At 43.9% G+C, this 26,106-nt stretch overlaps 1 protein-coding gene across 2 annotated transcripts in view; it reads left to right on the top strand.

Annotated features, from left to right (window-relative positions):
* Positions 1–4,554: 4,554 nt before the first annotated feature.
* Positions 4,555–26,106, top strand: part of LOC147624016 (magnesium transporter MRS2-2-like) — a 95,659-nt gene continuing 74,107 nt past the window's right edge. For both annotated transcript variants that reach the window (XM_086820701.1, XM_086820700.1), the window contains exon 1: positions 4,555–5,025. In XM_086820701.1, coding sequence (XP_086676827.1) covers positions 4,663–5,025 — 363 coding nt within the window. In that variant the 5' untranslated portion in view covers positions 4,555–4,662. The remainder of the gene's footprint in view (positions 5,026–26,106) is intronic.

The raw sequence follows: 26,106 nt of genomic DNA, 5'->3' as shown, positions 1-26,106 counted from the left end.
GATGCAAATATCAAAATTAACTAGAAAAAATAGTGAAGCTCTCTTCCAAGACCACTCCACCACACAAATACACAGCAAACACAACTGATTTCTCACGATTTCTCACTTCCACATAAATCTTATCCATTCATTTCCTACATAATGCACTACTAGAATGCAAAGGCAATCATGAATCTTATGCAATGGGAGCTAAAACTCCAAGAGGAGGGAAGAAACAAAGGTGTTTCCCCGGCAGCGGTGCAAAAAATATTATGGGCTACCACACCTCCAAGAGGGAACTCAATGCATTCACCTAAAGGAAGAGCAATAGAACACAACTGTCGTAGGGCACTTACCAATGCTTCAAACTTGAGTCCCTTGAGGCCTCCAAGCTCACTTGTTAAGCTCCAAACCTCCAAGCTGTAGCTGTGAAGACTGCCCTGTACTCAGCCTCACAAGTAGATGTGGGAGCAGTGGGTTGTTTTTTGCTCAACCAAGATATGCAAGCATAGAAGAGGCACAAGTGATAGAATGCTCTCTCTCAATCTCTCTCAAGACACAAAGAAGAGCTCTCAATAACACAAAGGGGGATTGTCCCTATGCCTTATATACATTTGGCCCTTATTCACACTTGGGCGCACAAAACTTACTTAACTAAGGCCTTGGGTGGCCAATATCCCATAATGTATAACTTTTATAGTGCCTTTACATGACACTTATTAATGTCCTTAATTGGAGGAGCATACTTGTTAATCCAAAATGGGATTAACAAAAGGTAACCCGAATGCCCTTACATTTGATGAGTTGGTTACAAAGCTCTTATAAGAAGAGTAATCTCAAAAAACCGAACTCAATATGCATGTGGGAGATCAGGCATTTTCTGTCAAAAAAAGGTAAAGGTAAAGCCTTTTCTCAAGGCGACTATAACCCAAAGCCTTTTCTCAAGGCGACTATAACCCAAAGGTAGTATCAACCAAGTCTTCTTGGAAGGATGCTAAGAAGGGGTGTGATAAGTCTAAAGAATTAGGCATGGCTGGGCCTAATGTATGAGCACCAAGTGTTGAAAAGAAAGAGTCAACAAACTATGCATAGGATGATTGGGCACTCATTATGCACTCCAATTATGACACTTACATGCCAGTGATAGATCTGTATGCTTGGTATTTTGATAGTGGTGCTATAATAAGCACATTAATTCTCAACATGATTTGTTTTCCTCCCTTAAGTTTTCTCCTCAAGGAGTCACAGTCATATGTGTAAACAAATCCTCATATCCAGTAAAGAAGTTGGTAAGGCTGTTCTCATTACTATGACAATCAGCTTCCCCACATGTAGAGCGGTAGTCATAGGTTCTTAGTGGACCTAGAGAGTCCTTTAAGAGTGGATCTAGTGTTAGTCCATGGTCAGGCAGGTTGAGAAAAGATGTATGTACACATGTATCATGCAAAGGGATGGATCTAGTGTTAGTCCATGGTCAGGCAGGTTGAGAAAAGATGTATGTACACATGTATCATGCAAAGGGATGGAAAAGGTAGATCATGCAAAGGGATGGAAAAGGTAGATCAACCTTTTGTACTGCTTATGTAGCATGATGATGGTATTGTGATGTTACAGTTAAAGTACATACAAATGTTGCTTGCAGAGTTTGGTCTTGAGACGGCTATAAGCTTGGTGCTACACCAATAGAGATAGGTGCTAGGCTCAATCTCTAAGATGTAAGTGAACCATTTGAAGTTCCATTTTATCAACGGGCTATTGGGTGCCTCATCCATCTATGTAATACAAGACCAGACAATCAATTCAGGGTCTCCCAGTTGAGCAAGTTTATGCACAATCCTAGAAGTAAGCATTGGAAGGCTGCCAAGCAAGTATTGCGATACTTACAGGACACTCGGTCCCTTGGTCTATTCTATGCTAAAGGGGGTTATATTCTGCTACATGCTTTCAGTGGCACTTAGTCCGTTGGCCTATTCTATGCTAAAGCGGGTTGTATTTAGTTGCATGCTTTCAGTGATTTTCATTGGACTAGATGTTATGACACATGATCGTGGTGGCTTTTTCTTTCATCTTGATGATTCATATATATCATGGCTCAACAAGCAGATGATGGCCGCTTCAAGCTGTGAAGGTGAGTATAGGGAAGCTTTTATAGTGACGACCATGGAGCGTGTATGGCTTAGACACCTTTTGGTAGATCTTCATGTTGGATGGCAAGTCCCCCACCTCCATCTTCATTGACAACCAGAGTACATTAGTTGACCTAGTGTTTCATGCTCGCACAAAGCACATTGAGGTGCACTATCATTATGTCAGGGAGGATCATTGTAGGAGAGATTAGCCTAGCTTATGTCTTTACACACAACAATGTGGCAAAAAATCTTTTTGCAAAGCTTTAGCCTTATTGCCATTTGGGGATTGATCAGCCCACAGGACCCCCACATGATCCCTGTACATATTTGGAGGGAGGATTTGTAGCCATTTATATGGTAGTGATGTGTGGATATAGGCTAACAGTGGGCTAGGTCACTTTTTCCCTCTTTAGGAGGTTTTTTCCCCCAAGCATATGTACACACTCTTATGAGTGTGTGTAAGTGACCTTATTAGTTGACTCTCTACATGATAGCTCTAGATGTGTGAGATCCTTTAGGGACATATGAGAGCTCCACCCCACAATTATTGTGGATGTACAATGTCACATATGAGGAGGAGACACATTGATCCTTGGCCAAACAAAGGGACTGTACTCTAGAGTCTGAGACCCCCCTTTTCAATCAGATAGCTTAAAAAAATAAAACCTCATTATATAGTCACTCCATTAACACATTGTAACATATCTTGGTCTCATAGATCCGCATGGAATTTTATGTAGGGCATTTCGATAGAGAAATATTTTTGGTCTCATTGTAACATTATATTTAGTTAAGTAATGATCAACAATATCTAATTAAAGTGGCCTCATATGTAGCCCATTTGTGACCACTTTAATTATTGTTAACCTAAAGGTTAACACCTAAAGGGGCACCCTTAAAGGTTAACACCTTTAAGGGGCACCCTTAAAGGTTAACACCTAAAGGGACACCCTTAAAGGTTAACACCTTTAAGGGGCACCCCTAAAAGGTTAACACCTTTAAGGGGCACCCCTAAAGGTTAACACCTTTAAGGGGCACCCTTGCATATAAAAATGTGAGAGAGAGAGAGAGAGAGCATTTAGAGTCGAGTGCCTCTGTCTCTTTGGAGAGGACTTGTCTAGAAAGAGAGAGGGGAGGGGAGCTATTTGATCCTCGGGGACACATGAAGTTGAGAACCCCATATGTATCTTGCAATCCTCACAAGAACAGAGATGTGAGAGAGACTGACATGTGCATGGTGGTGTAGAGGCAATCATCAAAAATGCCAAATAAAGAGGATCGTTGAAGATTTTTGGCAAAAAAGACAACCTTAGAAAACAACATAAAAAAGCTTGGAAAAGACAAGGACTATTCATACGAGAGTCCCAAAAGAAATTACAATCAGGGAGGACCTTACTTCTGGTCTTTGGGAGATGTAATACTAACTTTCTTATAGGGGTTTTCCCATAGGCCAATTAACTGGGCCAAAGCCATATCATAGTTAATTAGGCTTTCAACTATTCACACAACCACTTTTGGCTAGAAGGTATTTGAGCCTCCCCTTCTTCAAATTGTGCCAAAGAGAGTTAAGTTAGCTTTGGAAAGGCCAAGTTTTGAGGTGAGCTACCTGTTTTCTAGAGCATTTGAATTGGATTTCTTCTTTTAAAAGCGAAAGTTCATACGCTCCTCAATGGGCTTATATTCATTAGACATATTCACATCTAGTGAATATTAATTAATTAGTGCTCCTTGAGGGACACTAATTAATTAATAGTACTAAGGTTAAACCTTAGAACTATTAATTAATACTAAGGTTTAACCTGTGAACTATTAATTAATAGTACTAAGGTTAAACCTTAGAACTATTAATTAATAGTACTAAGGTTAAACCTTAGAACTATTAATTAATACTAAGGTTTAACCTGTGCCCCTCCCTCTCTGTGCGCCAACCCTCCGCTCCTCTCTCCCCCTTTCTCTCTACGGTGCCCCACATGCACCTTCCCTCTCTCCCCCACTTCTCTCTACGCGGCCCTGCACCCTTCCTCCCTTTCTCCTCGTTTCTCTGTACGTTGCCCTCCACCCTCCCTCGCTCTCTGTTTATCCCCACACCCTCCCTCACTCTCTTAGCCCCACACCCTCCCTCGTTCTTTGCACAGCCTCACACGCCCCCCTCCCTCCCTCCCTCCCCCCATGGCCTCGTGTCTGTTTCTCTCCCTCCATTTGCACAAACTGGAGAAGACCATTTTAAAAATAAAATAAAATAAAACACGTTCGTGTAAATCCTCCAATTTTCGTCTAAGGTCCAGTCAAAATTTTTTAATCTTTTGTCTAAAGTCCTTTACTTAAGATCACATCACTTTCCTCCTTCTTAACTAATTAATTAATAACCAAACAAAATTTGGGACCCATATTGGAGAAGATAGGAAAAAAAAAAGAAAAAAGAGGAAAAGGAAAACCACACCGACTCAAAGCCTTTTGCACATTTCAAAGGTGAAACTAGGTATTACGTGGGAACGACGTTTCCAGCTTCTGTTTGCGAGAGCTTGGTCTCTGTGCGGTTTTAGATGCAGCTTCAATGGCGAGACCCACTTCAAAGCTCGCACGGGAGGCCATACGAGTATTCCAAATAGGGAAAGCTGCCTCTGGGGCGCCAAGGTGTGGAGACCGTGTGCAGCGGCATTGCCATGGAGGCCCAGAACCTATCCCGCAGGCCAGGCTTGCCCCGAAGCGGCTGGGACTGCGCATCATCAGCAGCAAAACGGAAGCCGTAGACGCCTTCAAGCATCACATTGTGAAGGAGAAGCCCCGGCGAGACCAGGGCGCCGGAAACGCCCCCACCCGAGATGAAAGAAACCCCTTCAGTGGTGTGAAATACAGTGTCATCAGGATCAATAATGACGGCACATGGGAGCCTCTCATCCTCAACACATCTGAACTGGTAACATCCCCCTCCCTCAACCTCTCCTCCTCAACAAAATTTATATTATTAAAGCCACGTTGGGTATCCTCCGTCTTTACATGATGCTTTGCAATATGTGTGCCTCATCCGTAGCCTAATCCTAAGAGCTCATTGTGTGGGCAGAGCTGTCTAGCAACTTCATCGACTCAACTTGTAGGACTACCTAAACATGGGTAGGTATAAGCTCAATCTTATGGTCTACACCTCTCATTGAAGGTAAACCATACACTAGTAGTTGGAGTGCATAGGCGGAAGCATGAACAAGAAAAAAGAGAGAGAGAGATTGCATACAAGATCACCTTAATATTAGCAAGAGGTTTACAATGGGCAATACTTGCGAGAAGATAGGCATTAGAAATATGCATTGGGATACAACAAGAGGGGAGAGGGGCCTTTATATAGGGTAGCCTTAAAGCACCACAACCTACAGGGAGCATTACGAATAGCATTAATAAAGGACAACTTAATAAAGTGCCCAATCCCTATATAAGACACAATTCCCGCACAACACATGAGATGCACATATTTTAACACCTCCTTTGCAGCTCATAGTGTGCAAATGTGTGAAGAAGAAAAGCTGATAAAGAAGTGACCATGGACACTCCAGTATTGTAGATATCGGATACACCGAGGAAGATGCACCTGCCAACCTGCCGCCTCAAAACACAATGCCACCTAGAAATCTGCTTGGCTCCGTATTCCCACATCAATGTGCAGTGAACTTCAAGTATAGAATGATGAGTTGATGGACATAGCACATCCATAATCTCCCAATAGCAGACTGTGAACACATCATGTCCCAAAACCTTGGACAATGAACTTGGAACACATCCAATCCATAATCTCTGCCACACCAAGCAATGAATTTGAAACACATTCAATCCATAGCTACCAAAGCTGACCTTGCTTGCCATATTTTTTTTTAAAAATTAATATATACCAATATTAGGAGCTGCTGATAGCCGCCCTATCCTGCCCACAAGCCTTCTTTGGCTGGCTGCATGTGGGGGAAACTTGTCCTTATGGCTAGAGAAGCACATTGTCGAGGTCCTCCTGAGCCGGGAGGGCCGTGGTAGCAGTGGAAGTGCTAGTAGAAGAATCGAAGTCATATACCAATATTAGGAGCTGCTGTTGACAGCCCCCCTCTCCTGCCCAAAAGCCTTCTTTGGCTGGCTGCATGTGGGGGAAACTTGTCCTTATGGCTAGAGAAGCACACTGTTGAGGTCCTCCCGGCTCGATGTCGAGGTCCTCCTGAGCCGGGAGGGCCATGGTAGCATTGGAAGTGCCCTTGCCCTTCTTCTTTGATGAAGACTTGTCGTTGACCTTGGCTTTGTCTTTCTTCTTGGACAACAATCCTTTGACAAAGTGACCTTTCTTTCCACGAGAGTAGCACCGGCTCCGAACGTTCTTTTGCACTGTAGCAAGTGCCTGATCCTGACCATTAAGAGACCCTGACCTTACCCTATGAGACGAAGATGAACCAGACCCGCATATTTAGCTTCCAATGAGCATAGTTAGTTCCGTCCAACTTGTCCTCCTTCGTCGTAAGGGGGGACCCATATCTATAGCAAAAGAACTATGCCTAAAATCTTAGCACTCTGAGAATTCTCTCTAGCACTTTCCAAGGGAATGGACCACCATAACCGATCAGCCCCCTCTGAAAGGGGAGAAAACAGGGCTGCACAGCACCAAAAAACTCATTGGAAATGCAACAAACTGGTGCCAAATACTAGATACTGGAGAAGTCAAAGAGGATGCTGTTGTCCGGCTGAAAATCACACAAAGAAAACACCCGAAACCGGGTCATCCAGCTGTAGAAAACCTCCAGAAAGATGAAACGTAGATCCGGAAAGGAATTGCATTTTCCCGCTATGGCGAGCTTTGGTGACGAGAGAGAACCAGAACCATGGGACCAGAGTGCACCAGGCAGCCCAGCTAGGGCACCCGGCTTGAGTGTCACAGACATGTTTCAGCAGATGATGCGAGCAATCGCAGACCAGACAACCAAGTTGGATGAGCAGAAGGCGCGGATTTTGGCTCTGGAGGAGCGTTCTCGCTCTCCAGCGTCGCGTTTTCCATCTCCTCCTCCCTCCCCTTCCGTATCCCAGATACCAGATCCTCGTCACAGGGACCCTCTCGCGGGGTCACAGCCGCAGCCAAGCTCCTTGCTTGAGATGCAGATGCGTGCATTGGAGATTCGACAACGAGAAGACGACGCCATGCGACGAGTGGAACACGAGCGTTACCTCAGAGCTTTGGACGCCAGATTGGCACCGGCAGCGCCCTCGAATCATTTTTCCGAGAAAATGAATTTCAGTAAGTATAATGGTAAACTCGATCCCACTACTCTGTATTCATGGTTACATCAATTTGAAGCTTACTTTGCCGCAGTTAGGAAAACAGATATTGACAAAGTGATCTTAGCTAGTTGGTACTTGGAAGGTGAGGCCATTCCTTGGTGGACTCAGTGGGCTCATGCCCACACCAGAGCAGGTATGGCAGCTTATGTGTGGGACGAGTTCGTCCGCGACCTTAAGCAGCGGTTTCTACCGCCCCACTACCTTGAGCGACTCGAAGACGAGTTCAGGGGAGCGCGTTGTCGTGCCATGGCACGTCTATGATGTGAAACCGTGCATGTGAGTTCATCAAATACACATCCAGATGCATGGGTTAAGTGCCATGACGAGTCATTATATGATGCCATGTACATATGTTCATATTGTATATGAGGTTCAATAAGACAAGCTGAGGCTGAGTCAGATTTAGGAGTTTTTTGTATATGAGTGTGGAGGGTGATGCTTCTGCTAAATGGTATCGACTGGATCAAATCAGTGAATTATGGAATGCAAGCATGAGGGTATCTCAATGCACAAAGGAATGTATTTATGAAGATATGGGAAAAAACTTGAATGAACAATTGGGGAGTCTATAAATCACATGGCCAATATGATGATTTATACACTACGGAGACATCAAGAGTAATAGACATTGCAGTGCCGAACAAAATGTTGAATGCCGGGGAATAGAATTAAATGAAATGCTTTGCATTGGGAACTTTAACCTTAATGCTAAGGTTATGCTTTGTAACCTTAGTGCTAAGGTTTAAAAAACAAAGTATACTTTGGATTTTCTAGAAAATCTACCAGCGAATTGCGCAGCTTTTTTTTTAAATGGTATGTACAGCTGGAAAAAAGGTGGTATGGGGAGCGCCGAGTTCACCGCGGGAAAGGGAGAAAACAACCGGAGAGAGACGACGGCGAACCAGAGAAAATAGGAAAAATCTGCAGAGGTGTGGAACAGCGTCCATTCGACCAGAAGGATTGGTTTTATGCAATGAGCGACTGTGTGTGGTGTGTTGGAGCTCGAAATAAAGAGCAAAGTTGCCTCTACCATTTGATATGCTTACTGCAATTTCACTATCTCAACTATGCGCCGGGTGTACGCTGCTTGCAGCGAAGCGTGGAGTGATTTTTTTTAAAGGAAATTCAAAAAATTCGCTTTCCCCGCCATCAGATAAGTAAACCTTTATGGATAAAATCTCTTTATATTTTCCTACCTACCTCTTGTAAAGAAAACGATGTAAACAAACCTTCAAAGGTTTTGTTAAAAAAGTAAAAGGTGGATTTTGATGTGAAGTTATGTGAGGAATTTCCCTCAAGTGACATGGAATTAAAGAGTCAGAAAGACAGCAACGACTCTAGTGAGAACTGATTTTGATTCTATCCTAGTGGAACTAAATGCAGGCCATGGATTTCTTTAAAAATCATATGAAAATGTTAAAGCTATGCCATGTATCGTTTTGTGTTTGTGAGTTGTTGGAATTTTAAGCCAGATTTTCAGGTGATAAAGAACATTATGAGATGTTGGGAATGATGACACTGGTTGTAATGGATGTAACTGGCCGCATGTATATTGGAAAAATGGGAAGGACTTGTTATGCCCACATGTGAATGGTTCAAAGGATTTCATGCAATTCTGTGCAATCATCGGGATGAATTCAAGGATGTATTGAGGTGAATCGACACATGTATTTGTCATTGGAAATAGTGATGTTCAATACTCCTTGGGAAATTTTGTGTGTGAGTTTCCTTGTTAGGTTTGACACCAACTCTCACAGCTAGAAGTTTCGTACTTTCCTGGCTACTCCGCACACTTCACGACATCTTTTGGTGAACCCGACGTGAAACTGCTAGGGTGAGAGTGTGGTGAAATATACAGGGAAGCTATGGCTGAGAATTCTGAGGGCCAGGGGGTTCATTTTGACCCCGGAGTTATGCAGATGTTCCAAATGTTTACCATGTACATGCAACAGCAACAAGCTGCTGAGAGGGGACAGATTTCCACGACCAAAGCCTTACAATCAATTGTGAAAAAGGTGGATCAATTTGATGGGAAGGACATTACAAAGTATCTGCGCAATTATATTAAGGAGATGGAGCTAAATAGGGTGACTGAGGAGGATATGGTTCGAAGTTTCGAGCTGGTATGCGTTCCTGAAATAAGAGAGCGCATAAAGGGATTGCAGACAGCACAGGGTGGCAGAAATTGGGAAGAGTTCAAGCTTGCCTTAAAGGATGAATACTTCATGGAGGATTCTGAGCGAGTGACCAAACGAACTTTCTTAGAATGGGTCACAAAACCTAAAATGGGAATTTCTGCCACAGAATTGCTAAGGGAGTTTGAGAAGCGTTATGCCCAGTTGTCAAGAATAGAGCGTGCAACTTTGGACAGAGAAAAGACAGAGCTCTTCTTGCAAGCAGCTGGGAAAGATCTCCAGGAGAAATTGGAAATCCTCCTTGAGGATAAGAATACAGAACAAGGATTAAAGAGTGATTGGAATGATGTTGAGGATGCAGTCACTATGTTAGCAAAGCGGCAGCGGAGGAGGGATAAAATGGTGATGGGCTCTGCAACCCCCATAGCTGCTGTTACCCCTGAGAATTTATCCAAGCCAGCTGCTACAATTCCTAAGATAGATGGGCCGATGGATGAGCTTATCAAGGGTATGCGTGATTTAAAATTGAAGATGTCCAGGATTGAAGAAAAAGGTCTACCATTGGGGCAGGCTTCTATGCAAAGGCCTCAAAGCAAAGAAGGGTTTACATATAGATGCATATGGTGTGATGACCCAGAGCATGCAAAGAAGGATTGTACCAGCTATAAAGAAGCTCTTAAAAATCAACTTGTGTTCTTCAAAGATGGGAAAATCCATCTTACAGAGACTGGTCTTCCATTGAGTACAAACTTTGGGAAAGGAGGGATGAAAAAGCTGGTAGAGGATATGGCTGCTAGTCATGCCATTTCTATGGTTGAGGCAGCAACCTATGGATTAAAGGTTGGTCAACAAAAGTAGGGATTTGAGAATGATGAGGATTATGAGAATGAGAATTTTTGGCCGTCAACAATGGAATTAATTGCATCAAAGAAAGTGTCAAAGCAAGCTTTGCATGAGGCAGGTGATTGTATACGTCTTGAGACTGGATGGGAGGAGCCTGTGGATTCTTTATCCATTCATGCCTATATTGCCAAATGCCAAAATAATGAGGCACAGGTAGAGGAGAAGCGAAAAAGGGAAAATGAGGAAGGAGGGCCATCAAAAAGAGTTACACGTGGAAGTGAAAAGAAGGATCCTGGGCCATCACATATGCCTCCACAGCATAGCAGACCTCCACATGATGTTTCAATGGAAGAAGTGCCAGCAAAAATGAAGGAGAAGGGTAAAGGGAAAAGTCCACTCTACAAGCTTCAATCTGATATTGAAGTTGCAACAGATCTCAAAAAGGTACTTGAAGAAAGGATTCTAAACAGCAGGGTGGAATTCACACTGGGGGAAGTCTTGGGGATTGCAAAGAAAGAATTTCATGATGAGATAATTGATATTATACGAAGAAAAAGGCAGTCTATAATTGAATCTATTCCATCACAAGGGGAGGCAAGCACTTCCAAGACTCATGGAGTACAGGTACAGAAAAAGGAAGAGAGAGAAAATGTGGTGGAATGTAATCACTCTGCTGATGGGGCACGACAAGTGCGTTTTGTGGAAGAGGATGATGAAAAAGTTCTTACAAAGAGTCATTACTCCAGGAGCCATTGGGCAAGAGCAACCACTGAAACCCTTGTCAAGATAGGTGATTTGGAAGAGCCATATGTCGCTCTAATTGATCATGGGTCTGAAATAAATCTTATGGCTAAAAATCTCTACAACAAATGTAAGTGGCCAATGGATGTGGATCATGGGTGGATGATTAAAGCAGCTAATAATTCATTTGGAGAGCTTTATGCAGCATGTCCAAATGTAAGGGTAACTATAGGGGATGTGAAGGATGATCAGAATTTCTTTGTTCAGGAGATGTCATCGTATCCCCTCATTCTTGGGCAACCCTACATTACAGCTGTAAGGATGGAAACAAAGGTTTTGGATGATGGTTCAGCTTATGCAAGAATAAGGAGTAAAGATGGCAAAAAAGCTGTTCAGTTTTTGACAGTTTGCATTAATCATGAAAGGAATCGTGAATCTCTTCGGGCACAGTCACTCCCAAAGATAAACAGAGAGTTCATGAATTACAGGGAGATGAGGGATTTTGGCCAGGTGCCATTGTAAAGCGGGATTCCAATGGTACAAGGGGGAATGAGTTCTCGCAGGACTCAATCAATGTAAATAGTTTTTCAGCAAATTTTCAGGGATTCTCCAGCTATGGGTCACTGGTTTTTGTAAAAAGCAAGGATTTAAAGCGTGGCATGCAAAAACATATACAAAATGAACAAAAAAGTTTTGAGCAGTGTGGTCTTTTGGAGAAGAATGAGTTTATTTTAGGGGTGCTTGATGAGGTGTCATTTATAGATACTATGGATGTGCTTTTTGATATGGGAAGAGCATGCTTACAGGGTGGAAATGAAATGATAAAGGTGTCATCTGTGGAGATGTATGATATAATCCAGGAATTTGAGGGGGTGGAATGTAAAAACATGAATTGTGAGACGGATGCTCATGTTGATACAAAGTATAAAACGGTTGCAAAGAAGGTGAAACCAGTTGCCTTGCCCTTGCCACCAGGAAGCAAGGAGAAGATAGATGAAGCTTCTATGCAGCCAAATCTTAGAGATCCGAAGAAAATTGGGCATAAATTTACTCAAGAAACTCTGAAAGAGCTGAAGATTGGTGAGAGGGATTTTCTGTTGCCAGTTGAAAGGGAATGCTTTGAGGAGATGCTTGTAAAACATGGGAAAGCTTTTGCCTTTCAGCCGCATGAGATAGGCTGTGTTGATCCATGTGTAACAGCACCAATGGTGATCTTTACTGTTCCACATGTGCCCTGGAACCTGCGGCCAATTCCAGTACCAAAGGCTCTCTTGCCAAAGTTGATGGAATTACTAAAGGAAAAGATCAGGATGGGAATCTTGGAGCCTTCATGTGCCCCATATTCCAACAGATGGTTTACTGTACCAAAGAAAAATGGGACATTGCGCTTTATTCAAGATATGCAACCTGTAAACAAAGTCACAATCAGGAATGTGGGAGCAGGTCCAATTGTGGATGAGTTTGCAGAAGCATTTGCAGGGAAAGCTATATACTCTATGGGTGATCTGTATTCGGGATATGATCAGTTCCAGCTGGATATACAAAGCAGGGACTTGACCACAATGAGAACTCCTTTGGGATTAGTAAGGATGTGTACCTTACCACAGGGAGCCACTAACTCAGTGGCACATATGATGAATGGAATGAATAAAGTCTTACGAGACTTCATACCACAGAAAACTATGCCATTTTTGGATGATGTGCCAATAAAGGGCTGTGATGAGAAAGACAAAGATGGGGATTTGGATTCAAAGGGGTGCCGCAAGTTTGTGACAAATCATATAAAGGATTGTGACATGATTCTATCCAGGCTTGAAGAGGTGAATCTTACTTTATCTGGGCAGAAATCAGTGTTTGGGGTTGGTGAAGTGCTAATAGTGGGACATCTTTGTAGTACTAGTGGACGCCGTCCTTGTCCAGCCAAGATAGATGCAATACAAAGAATGAAGGAAATATGCATTAATGTTACAGAGCTGAGGAGATTTCTTGGAGCATGCGTCTTTTATGTTATTTGGATCCCACATTATGCACATGTAGCAGATCCTCTTTATCAGCTTTTGAGGAAAAATCAAAAATTTTTGTGGAGTGCAGTACATATTAAAGCTATGCGGAAGCTGAAATATTTGCTCCAATCATCATCCATTTTGAGAAAGGCAGATTATGAGTGTGGCAGGCCTGTGATTGTTACAGTTGATACTAGTCCTACTGGGATAGGATGGGCAGTAGGGCAAGATGATGAGGATGATCATAGGTATGTGATTAGATTTGGAGCAAAGGTATTAAGCTTTCGGCAGCGAAAGTATCCACAGATCAAGAGAGAATTATGGGGGATAGTCACTGCTCTAAAATGTGAAAAAGAATATCTTATTGGGGCATCTGTACTTGTGGAGACTGATTGCTTGCCACTTCTTGGGATGATAGCAAGTTGTACCACTCCAGATATTGCTATGCTTAGGTGGATTGCTTATATCAAGTCACTAAATCCTGAGTTTGAGCATATTGCGGGAAAAGATAATCCAGTTGCAGATATGTTATCACGAGCCAGGTATGAAGATGAGGAAGAGATGATTAGTGACATTGATGATGTGGGTACAAAGTTCTATACTACAGCATATGCAAAAGGGGATCATATTTGCCTATCAAATGCACTTGAGTCTTTTATTGAGGAAATATATGAAGGAGATTGGTTGCTTATTGGTCAATATTTGAGCACTCTATCAAGGCAAGAAAATTGGTCTGACTCAGAATTTAAGAGGATCCGCAGAAAAGCATATGGTTACTTCCTAAAGGATGGGTATCTCTGGAAGCATCCTAAACAGAGGAATGCTATGCCACAGAGAGTCATATGTGATAAAGAGACTCAAGGAAAGCTTGTGAAAGAATTCCATGAGAGTCTCTGGGCTGGACATAGAAGTGTGTGGGCCACCTTTACCAAAATAAAGGAAAAATATTGGTGGAGAGGAATGTACAAGGATATTTCCCAATATGTGGAAACATGCATAGTATGCCAAATGTACTCGAATGTGAGGCATCGTGATGGCTTGCAACCAACCTACCCACCTGCCATGCACTACAAATGGGTAGTGGATCTAGTTACAATGCCTTTGGGAATTTGGCAGATGCGGTACATAGCACTTGCAAGAGAAGATTTGACAAATCAGGTAGAAGGGCGTGCTCTTAGAACAAAGAGTACGGAAACAGTATGCAAATTTCTCTTGGAAGATGTGATCTGCCGATATGGTTGTGTTGGGAAAATAACAGCTGATAGGGGAGAGCTAGATGTTGAAGAAGCAAGGGAATTCTTCTCTAGAATTGGTATCAAACTGTCTCTAACATGTGCTTACAATCCTGAGGGCAATGGGAAAAGTGAGCGAGGACATCCTCCAATCATTAAAGCTTTGGCTAAGGCATGCAGAGAAAGGATGAGAGAGTGGCCAAAGCTGCTACCATATGCCTTGTGGGCTGACCGTACAACTCATAGCTCAGTGACAGGATACATGCCTGCAGAATTAATGTATGGTCAGAAGCCAGTGATGCCAGTTGAAGAAGTAATTCTAACTTGGAATGTATTGCCCTGGGTGGAAGGATTGAGCAGAGATGACCTCCTTGCATTGCGAATAAGACAGTTAGAGAGGAGGCCTGAAGATGTAGAGCTTGCTAAAGCTCGCTTGAAAGATGCAAGGCTGAAAAATAAAGAAAGATTTGATAGTAGACACAGACTCCGGCCAAAACCTATTGAAGAAGGTGATTGGGTTCTAATGTATGATAGTAGCCTTGACAACCAATTCACTGTTCAAAGAAAATTTGCAAAAAGATGGTTTGGCCCTTACATTGTTAAGCATGTGCATGGGAATGCTACGTATACTCTGTGTGAACTTGATGGAACAGAAGTAAAGAATCTTGTGGCTGGCAAAAGAATCAAGATATTTAAAAGAAGGCATGATGGTGATCCTTTTGATTCACAAGAGATTCAGGATGAGAGGTTTGACAGTGGTAGTATGGATATGATTGAAGAGGAAGAAGATAATCTTCCTGGAACTGCTGAAGATGAAGACGACATTCAGCTATATGTGGACCTTGATGATGATTTGGCACATACCAGAGGATGTGCAGGTTTAGAGGGGGTGGATGTCGTGCCATGGCACGTCTATGATGTGAAACCGTGCATGTGAGTTCATCAAATACACATCCAGATGCATGGGTTAAGTGCCATGACGAGTCATTATATGATGCCATGTACATATGTTCATATTGTATATGAGGTTCAATAAGACAAGCTGAGGCTGAGTCAGATTTAGGAGTTTTTTGTATATGAGTGTGGAGGGTGATGCTTCTGCTAAATGGTATCGACTGGATCAAATCAGTGAATTATGGAATGCAAGCATGAGGGTATCTCAATGCACAAAGGAATGTATTTATGAAGATATGGGAAAAAACTTGAATGAACAATTGGGGAGTCTATAAATCACATGGCCAATATGATGATTTATACACTACGGAGACATCAAGAGTAATAGACATTGCAGTGCCGAACAAAATGTTGAATGCCGGGGAATAGAATTAAATGAAATGCTTTGCATTGGGAACTTTAACCTTAATGCTAAGGTTATGCTTTGTAACCTTAGTGCTAAGGTTTAAAAAACAAAGTATACTTTGGATTTTCTAGAAAATCTACCAGCGAATTGCGCAGCTTTTTTTTTAAATGGTATGTACAGCTGGAAAAAAGGTGGTATGGGGAGCGCCGAGTTCACCGCGGGAAAGGGAGAAAACAACCGGAGAGAGACGACGGCGAACCAGAGAAAATAGGAAAAATCTGCAGAGGTGTGGAACAGCGTCCATTCGACCAGAAGGATTGGTTTTATGCAATGAGCGACTGTGTGTGGTGTGTTGGAGCTCGAAATAAAGAGCAAAGTTGCCTCTACCATTTGATATGCTTACTGCAATTTCACTATCTCAACTATGCGCCGGGTGTACGCTGCTTGCAGCGAAGCGTGGAGTGATTTTTTTTAAAGGAAATTCAAAAAATTCGCTTTCCCCGCCATCAGATAAGTAAACCTTTATGGATAAAATCTCTTTATATTTTCCTACCTACCTCTTGTAAAGAAAACGATGTAAACAAACCTTCAAAGGTTTTGTTAAAAAAGTAAAAGGTGGATTTTGATGTGAAGTTATGTGAGGAATTTCCCTCAAGTGACATGGAATTAAAGAGTCAGAAAGACAGCAACGACTCTAGTGAGAACTGATTTTGATTCTATCCTAGTGGAACTAAATGCAGGCCATGGATTTCTTTAAAAATCATATGAAAATGTTAAAGCTATGCCATGTATCGTTTTGTGTTTGTGAGTTGTTGGAATTTTAAGCCAGATTTTCAGGTGATAAAGAACATTATGAGATGTTGGGAATGATGACACTGGTTGTAATGGATGTAACTGGCCGCATGTATATTGGAAAAATGGGAAGGACTTGTTATGCCCACATGTGAATGGTTCAAAGGATTTCATGCAATTCTGTGCAATCATCGGGATGAATTCAAGGATGTATTGAGGTGAATCGACACATGTATTTGTCATTGGAAATAGTGATGTTCAATACTCCTTGGGAAATTTTGTGTGTGAGTTTCCTTGTTAGGTTTGACACCAACTCTCACAGCTAGAAGTTTCGTACTTTCCTGGCTACTCCGCACACTTCACGACAGCGTCAGAACGCGCAACCAGTCCTTCAGTTTGCCAATAAAATTTCGACCTTGTGTCTGCAATTAGGCTTATCTGATACGGACAAGAAAGGACAGTTTTTGTATGGCCTGGACACGCAAATCCAATGGGAGGTGCGTATGTTTAGGCCAGCCACCTTTGAGGACGCACTTCGCTTGCGCAGAGTGCAGAAATGAAACACAATGGTGGCAAGCCCAAGACTTTCCAGCCGGCTTCTCCCAAGGCTAACGCCTCGGGGGGCAAAAGCTAGAACCAGACGGGGTCTTCCCCAGGACAGAGCCCGGGAGCCTCTGGCTCCAAGAACTCGAACAATTCGTCTAAGCTTACTCCAGACCAGAAAGCGGAGGCAGGCAAGACAGGTGGCAAGTTGAGTGCTGAGGAGCTTGCTCAGTACAGGAAGGAGGGTAGATGTTTCTTTTGTCACACAAAAGGACATACTTCTCGGGATTGTCCGAAGAAGCCTCCAAAGGCCGTCGCTGCCTCCATAGCTTCCGTGGTGAGCACAGCTCCCACACAGACCCCAGCGGCTACCCCTAGTTTTTCAACCCCCGGTGCTTCAGTTGGAGCAATTATTAGCCGGGAGCTCGAAGATAAGCAGAAGGGCGCCCATGACCAGGAGTATGAGCGCAACGAATTGCTCAAGTCCTTTGGCTACATAGGTGGCCAGAGAGTCGTTGTCTTGTTTGACAGCGGCAGCACGGAGGATGTGATCACGGAAGAGGCCGCTAGGCGTGCCCGTTTCGAGCTGACTCCGGTGGACAAACAAGTTGAGGGTTTTAGCACAGGTATGACAACGAGCGTCAAGTATGAAGCTCTAGGTGCTAAGTTAGTGATTCAGGGCATAGAGTTTGTGCGTGACTTTATGGTTGCCCCTCTTGTAGGAGCAGACATAATTTTGGGTATCCAGTGGTTTCACAAGTTTCTTCCTGATGTCAAGTGGGACAAGCACACATTCCAGATCGATCGGAATGTGTAAACACCCCGGTGACCATTAAGTGTGAGCCAGGTATTCCAAACTTTCTGCTCATAAGCCACTTGCAGGCTAAGCGAGCAGTCAAGAAAGGCGCACAGTGTGCGATGATTTACATCCAGACAGCCCAGACGGTGGCCAGTGCTTCCGAGAAGTACTCGGTTCTCCATGAAAAGTTCCAGAAGATTTTTCTTCGGGACAGTCTCCCTTCCCAGCTTCCCCCGTCCAGACCGGAGGATCACAAGATTGACCTCCTCCGAGGCTCGGAACCCCCGAGCAAGTTTCCGTATCGCCTTTCTAAGGCAATGGAATTGGAGTTGGACCGCCAACTCCAAGAATTGTTGCAAGTTGGCTTCATCCGCCCCAGCGTGTCGCCATTTGCAGCACCGATCTTGTTTGTCAAGAAGAAAGATGGGTCTTCTTGGTTGTGTGTCGATTATCGTGCACTCAACAAGCTGACTATCAAGAGTAGATTCCCGATGCCTCGAATTGACTATATCCTCGAGAGGCTGAATGGAGCTAAGGTGTTCTCCAAACTAGATTTAAAGAGTGGGTACCACCAGGTACGGATTGTTGAGGGGGACATCCCCAAGACAGCTTTCCGTACAGAACGGGCCCACTATGAATTTGTGGTTATGCCATTTGGATTGACAAACGCCCCAGCTACATTTAACCGCATGATGATGCGTATTTTTCGGGAGTTGATTGGAGTGTGTGTGTTTATATTTCTGGACGACATACTCATATTTTCAGCTACAGTTGAGCAGCATGACATTGATGTGGAGAAAGTCCTTAAGTTGCTGGAAAGCAACGAGCTCTATGTCAATGAAAAGAAGTCAGAATTTTATCTGTTCCAGGTACATTACTTGGGATATATAATTAGTGCTGAAGGCATTCGACTTGATCCGGCTAAAGTGGCCGAGATTGTTAACTGGGAAGTACCTCAGACCGCTTATGACATTAGATCATTTGTGGGTATATGCCAGGCATATTCCACCCACATTGACAAGTTTTCTGATCTCTCGGCAGACCTCACCGATCTGCTAAAGGGAGTGAAAACAAGAAGGCAAAAGATTCGAATGACTCCACGAGCGTTGGAGGCATTCGAGAACCTCAAGGTGGCTTTGTCAGAAGCGCCTTGTTTAGCCCTTGCCTCGTGGGACGAACCATTTCAGGTGATCACCGATGCGAGTAACATCGCAATTGGAGGTGTATTGCAACAGAATGGTCATCCAGTAGCTTACATGTCTCGTAAGTTATTGCCCGCCGAAAAGAACTACTCAGTCTATGATCGTGAACTCCTAGCAGTTATACAGGCCTTGAAACATTGGAAACATTTCCTGTATGGCCGTGACTTCGAGGTTCGCACTGACCATAAGGCATTGCGCTGGATTCAGACGATGCCAAGTGCACAGTGGAGTGATCGACAACACCGCTGGAGTCAGATTTTCCAGCAGTTCGGTGGTATGATTGAGTACCTTCCAGGAAAGGCCAATCCAGTGGCCGATGCTTTGAGCAGGAAGGGACAAGTATCTGCGATTCAGACCACTAGACTTGACCTTGTTGGTACAGGACTAGAAGACATGAAGCACACGTACGCGGATTCCGAGGAATTCGGTACACAGTGGGAACAGGCATTGGATGCCACAGGACCATGCCATTTTCTGATACGCGATGGTTGGCTTTTCTACAAAGGTCGACTATGTGTCATGAAATCATTCCGGGCAGCTCTTCTCCATGATGCCCATGACGCCATTACAGGTGGTCATAGGGGCATGAATTCGACTCTGGAGAAATTAGAACGGCAATACTATTGGCCAAAGATGAGGCGTGATGTGTTTACATATGTACAACGCTGTGACATTTGTCAAAAGGTGAAAGCTCCTCGTGGAAAGAAGATAGGGTTGTTACAGCCTTTGCCAATTCTCGAGGGTCCTTTCCAGGACATTTCAATGGACTTTGTCACAAATCTGCCTCCCAGTCCGAGTAAGCGTAATACACAATGTTTAACTATTGTTGATAGGTTCAGCAAATTTGTTATGCTTATTCCTTGCAGGGCCAATGTGACCGCCGAGGATGTTGCCCAGCTATTTATTCGGCATTGGTACCCGATTGGCGGGATTTCTAGGACCATAGTGTCAGATCGAGATGCCAAGTTTACCAGTCATTTTTGGAGGGCATTGTTTGATAATTTTGGTACTAAGTTGAATTTTTCCAGTGCATTCCACCCACAGACAGATGGCCAGACAGAGATCTACAACCAGTTGGCCTTTGATGTGCTGAAGTGTTATGTCCACGATTAGCAAGGTAAGTGGGAATCGTTTTTGCCTTTAGTTCAAGCTGTTTTGAATGACTCTTTTTCTTCAGCTATTGGCAGGACTCCATATGAGGCAGCGTTTGGAAGGCCTTTCCAGTCGTTGTTAACCTGGACTTCGTCTTCAGTACCGGAGGCGAACAGAGTGACGGAGTTTTACCAGGAGATCCTAGAGTCCGTTAAAAACAGATTGGCTAAAGCGTAAGAGGCCTACACTCGACAGGCCAATAAAGACCGAAGGGACATGAAGTTTTCGGAAGGGGATTGGGTGTATCTTCGGATTATGAAGCAAAGATTGAAGCAGGTGGGCAAGCGATGCCCAAAGTTGTCTTTCAGGAGCTTCGGACCATTTCCCATCCGGAAAAAGATTAATGAGGTGTCTATGCAGTTAAAGCTACCTCCGAGTTGGACTATGCACGATGTATTTCATGTCAGTTGGTTAAAGCCATATGCAGGTCCACCCCCTTCAGAGGTCAAAGACGAAGCGGAACCAGACATTATTGATGAAGTAGAAGTAATGGTTCCAGAACAGATCCTTCTGCACCGTTTCAAGCATGGCTCAGGCCGAAGACTACGACAGTTTCTCACGAAGTTTCAGGACCGAGGAACTCATGAAGCGGTATGGCTCCACAAAGAATTTTTCGAAGACTATCCGGCATTATTGACGGCTTATTTGGAGGCTATGCAGCTTCCGTCAAGTTAAGCAGAAGGGGATGTCACGTGCATCCCGCACTTGGATGCCACGTAGACATTTCTGTACAGAAGGTGCAGGACCTGGGATGGTGAAGTGGTCCCATGTGAGCCCAGTCCGGGACGAGTCAGCCAGGGATCCATCTCAGTCGTCTGAGGTCAGGTGTGCATTGTCCTGCATATGAGTCCAAGGTCAGGTGTGCACTGTCGTGCACATGAAGCAGTGCCAGTCCGCGCTGTGAGTCTCCCTCTGGAATGATGTCAGATGTTCTGTGTATCTGGTTTGCAACTGGATGCCAGACCTCTGTAGGCATGTAGGTTTGCATGTAGAGATGGGGCCAGCCCATAGGGCTACCCCAGTGCGAAGATTTGCAGTTGCACTCTTAGTGTGGGCATGGGGGAGGTGTAGAACCACCCCCAAGGGGCCAGGAGGGCCCAAGCTGTGCCCACCAGCCATGGCATGGGCTGGAAGGGCTGTCGGCCAGCTTTCATACTGCTGGACACGCAGTCGACAGGGCTAATACCCCTACCCAGCAGGTCGGCCAGGTGTAGGGGCCAGTCCCACACCTCTGCGCAGAATGCCCAGCAGCCAGGAGCTATCCCAGAAAGCATGCGCAGAATGGCCAGCATTTATTATAGTGTGAAAGCATTTTATTGAATAAGACCCAGTCGTGGAGCTTCATGAAGCTGGCCGACTGGATGATAGAGGGAGTATAAATACTCCAGCCAATAATCATTGAAGTCATCTCATAATTCACCAAGTGCATCAAGCAAACAAGGGCCAGGACAGCCAAGAGGTTGCTAACGCAAAGGGGTGAAGGACTGAAGGTCAAGGGCAGGTTTTCCAGCCAAGAAAAGGTCAAGTTTCTGTATTTGTTTTCAGATTTACATCATTCTAATAAAGCAAATGCACCATCCGTGGTGGGGGCCCTACAGAGGGTAATTGGGACCCAATACTGTGTCCTCTCCATCTCCCCCTTCTCTCTCTATTTTTCTACACATCGTCTTTCAGTTTGTGCGTTAATTCCGTCGCGAAAAGAGTGCTGATTTCTGAGTTTTGAATTACCGATCCTTCTCCGAAGCTTCCGCATATTACACATAGGAAGATAATCCTCCCATGAACTCTGTCTTTTGGATACATATGCTCGAAGCATATCCTCCAAAATCTGATTCACTCTTTCAGTCTGGCCATCAGATTGAGGATGATCTGAGGAACTCAAATTCAAAGTTGTTTCCAACTTCTCAAAAACAAGTTTTCAAAAATCACTCGTAAACTTAGAGTCCCTATCACTGACTATGTCCTGCGGTAACCCGTACAGTCTAAACAATTGCTCGATAAACTGCCGTGCTAATTGCGTAGCTGTAATAGTCTTCCGGGTCGGTAAAAATCTAGCCATTTTTGTTAAGCGATCTACCACAACCCAAATAGAATCGTGGCCTTGATGTGTTCTTGTCAATCCGGTAATAAAATCCATGGAAATACTTTCCCATTTATTACCTGGGATTTGCAAAGGATGCAACAACCTAGCCTGTCTAAAGCGTTCATCTTTATTTGCCTGACAAATCTGACACTTAAGAACATAATCTTCTACATACCCTTTCATCTTTGGCCAATAAAAAGTGTGTTTCACTAATGATAGTGTCCTGTGTACCCTAGGGTGTCCAGCAGAAGTGGCGTCGTGACACTCCTTAAGAATCTTGGATCTAATGTCCGGGATCTGAGGTACACAAATTTTGTCATTACAGAATAGTAAACCATTCCGAATCATCCACTGGCCTCCTGCAGCCTGAATAGTAGACTGCTCAGTCATTGAGTCTTGGTCAATCAATGAGCTCCCGTCTTGGATCTTCTGCCAAGATGGACCAAAATAACTATCAGTCCTGCAAAGCCCTCTCAATTGACTAAAATAAGTCAGTAGAAATCTCGGTGAACGACAAAGTATTCACCTCTCTAATCCGACTAAGTGCATCTGGAATACTATTCATGGACCCTTTCCGATAACGGATCTCAAAATCAAAATCTTGCATTAACTCTATCCAACGAGCTTTCTTACCTCTCAAATGATCCGCATCACACACATACTTGATTGACTGATGATCAGTCAATACCACAAACTTGGAGCCATATAAATAATGTCTCCAAACCTTGAGAGCATGAATCACAGCATAAAGCTCCTTCTCAAGGGTTGGCCAACGAGATTGAGTGTCGTCTAGCTTTTTACTTTCAAAAGCAACCGGTCTACCATCTTGAAATAAAGCAGCCCCGATAGCATAGTCACTGGCATCAGTTTCAAAAACATAAGGCCGACTAGGATCAGGTAATGCTAAGATAGGGGCTTTCTTGACTTTATCTTTTAAAAGTTTGAAGGCCATATCCAAATCGTTATTCCAAGTGATAGGCTGATTGGACTTACGTCCACGACCTTTCAATAAGTCGGTCATCGGTAGTGTGAGCTGAGAGTACTCCCGTACAGATTTTCGAAGAAAAACAACAAAACCGAGAAAAGAACGAAGTTGTTTCACTGTTCGTGGTATAGGCCAGTCTAGAATCTTCTGAACTCGGTCATAGTCAATGCTCAATCCATCTCTAGTGATCTTGTGTCCCAAGTAAATGATTTCGGTCATAAAGAACTCACATTTACTTATCTTAGCATATAGTCGATTCTGTCGTAAAATCGATAAGACAATCATGAGGTGTCTGACATGATCCTCAAGAGTATGACTATATATCAAAATATCATCCAGGAACACCACCACAAATTTCCCCAAATGTTCACGAAAAAGATTTTTAGCGTTCATCATTTGCTGGAAAGTGGCTGGAGCATTGGTTAACCCAAAAGGTAATACGAGAAACTCGTAATGGCCATACCTAGTTCGAAAGGCGGTTCTTTCGACATGCCTTTCATGAATACGTATCTGGTGATAGCCAGTGCGTAAATCTATCTTCGTGAAATATTTCGTTCCTGCTAACCGGTCAATCAGGTCATCTAATCTACGGAGAGGATAACAGTTCTTAATGGTCAGCTTGTTCAATCTCTTGTAATCTATACACATTCTCCAGGTATTGTCCTTCTTTCTCCTAAGCAACACAGGTGCACCCCAAGGTGATTTACTTGGACGGATTTGGCCCATCCTCAAATAATCTTCAAGTTGTTTAGCCAACTCATCTTTCTCGGCTTGGCTCATCCCGTAAGGTGGAATACTGACAGGATGAGCACCAGGGATCAAGTCAATACGATGATCTACTGCCCGTTCAGGTGGTAAACCCGATGGCAGTTCCTTAGGAAATATGTCTTGAAACTTATAAAGTATCTTCTGTAATTCTTTGCTTTCAAACACACTTAATTCATTCACATCCATGGAAGGGATGAGAAAAGAAGAAAGTGGAATCAATACACAATGGAAAGCGGTATACAAAGAAGAATCCATTATATTTCCAAAATCAATTGTATTTACAAGAGGTCCCTGAGAGGGATGAATACAATCACCTAAAATACTATACTTGGTGTCCTTATGCTGAAAAGAAAAAATATGACTAGACCAATCTATCTGGACTTCAAGAGTCTTAAACCACTCAATCCCTAATAATAAGTCTACATTTTCCAGATGCATTACATAGCATTCCAGAGTATCTTTGTAGTCCTGAATCTGGATTGGAAGCATCTCCACCTTGCGATCCCAAACTTGCCTTCCCGCAGGTAGACGTACCTCATAGGTATGGTCGCTGAGTGTCGTATCAAGACTCAATTTCTGCACGTGTGTAGTTAACAAAGTTATGCGAACTGCCAGGGTCTAAAAGAATGTGAATTTTATGGCCATTCACTTCTCCATAAACTCGGAGAAGATCATGCAAGCTAAATACTTTAGAATTGAACAGACAATCAGAACAAGTACTAGGGTGAGAAAGTACAGTAATTGACGTACCTGTTAAAGACAACTGGTTAGCTGCCTTTGGCTTGGGTCCTGTGTTTGACTTGGTATCTTTTTGCTTCGGGCACTCGTTACGCATGTGTCCTTTTTCTTCGCAGATAAAACGACGTCCTTTCTTCTTGAGCTTTAAAGCCCTAAGGAGTCCTTTCTTCTTTGCTGGTGTCGAACTGGAACTCTTCGAAGGTTGGTCCGAAGACTTTCCTTCTGTCGTGTTAGCCATAGGTGCGGAGAACTTTCTTTTATGCTTGTTCCCCTGCTCGGTAACGAGTTTCGACTTGGAAGAGACCATTGTATCATCATAGATACGAGCTGAATGAATGGCCTCGTCCAATGTTTTACATTTGTTATTTTTAACCTGTAATCAGTATGAGTCTGATAAGCCAGCTACGAAAAACCCCAAAAGAGTAGTGGGATCCATCTTTGTAGCTTTCATCTGCAAGTCACGAAACTTCTGGAGGTAGACCTCATAAGTGAGGTGCTGCGAGGTCATGGTCAAAGCTGAAAACCGGGCAACAACATCATAATCATCCTCTTTCTTGAGGAATTCTTTCTTGAAGATGTCTTTGAATTGTGCCCAAGTCGTTGGCTTAGGGTTGAGTTCCTTCCACCAAAGCAAAGCTTTGCCGGACAAGAAACCTGCTGCTAACTGGATCTTCTTTCCATCATCATATGGATGAAACTGAAAGTGAACTTGCCACTTATGTAGCCACGTGTCCACGATCTCCTTGGTGCGCTGCTTTCGCTCGCCCCCGACCGGTTCCGGAGTAATATTGGGGCCTAAAGCTGAAGCCAAGGTATCCATACCCGAGAAAGTAGAGAGGGTATGGATACCTTGGTGTCCTTATGCTCTGATACCACTGTCAAATCCCCACGGATCTCCTCGTGATCGATCTTGGTTCGAGACTCGAAACCTGCAAACAAACGAACAAACAAACAACAAGGGGGTGCAAGCCTGACTCACCTCCCAACCATGACAGCCGTGGGCGAGCCCACAGTCTTGGCTGTTCCCACCGAGCCACGAGCTGAGCTAACTAGGATGACGTACCGACCAATCTCCTCCTCGCGACGTCCCATACCGCCACGAAGCTGCCCTCGCGGGCCTCGAGACTGTTGCCGGCCTCGGTTGCGTAAAGCAGGTGCACGTCTGCACTAAATCCAGGCTCCAAGACCATAGAGCTCTCACAAACTCGCGAGACTCTCTATATCCCAATAACTAACCTTGGCCACCCTTTTATAGGCTCTTGACCGGTCATCGGGCGTCCACACTTGGGCGCCCGCCCGTCCATACTTGGGTGCCCGCCCGTTAGTATATCCCTAACTCAGCTCGTCAATCAGCCTGTCTAGTTCCAAGCTTCCCCAAGCCTCG

Source organism: Cibotium barometz, chromosome 26, assembly GCF_041138505.1.
Source record: "Cibotium barometz isolate CiBa-2024 chromosome 26, ASM4113850v1, whole genome shotgun sequence".
Lineage (NCBI taxonomy): Eukaryota > Viridiplantae > Streptophyta > Polypodiopsida > Cyatheales > Cibotiaceae > Cibotium > Cibotium barometz.
This window is presented reverse-complemented; position numbering and strand designations above follow the sequence as displayed.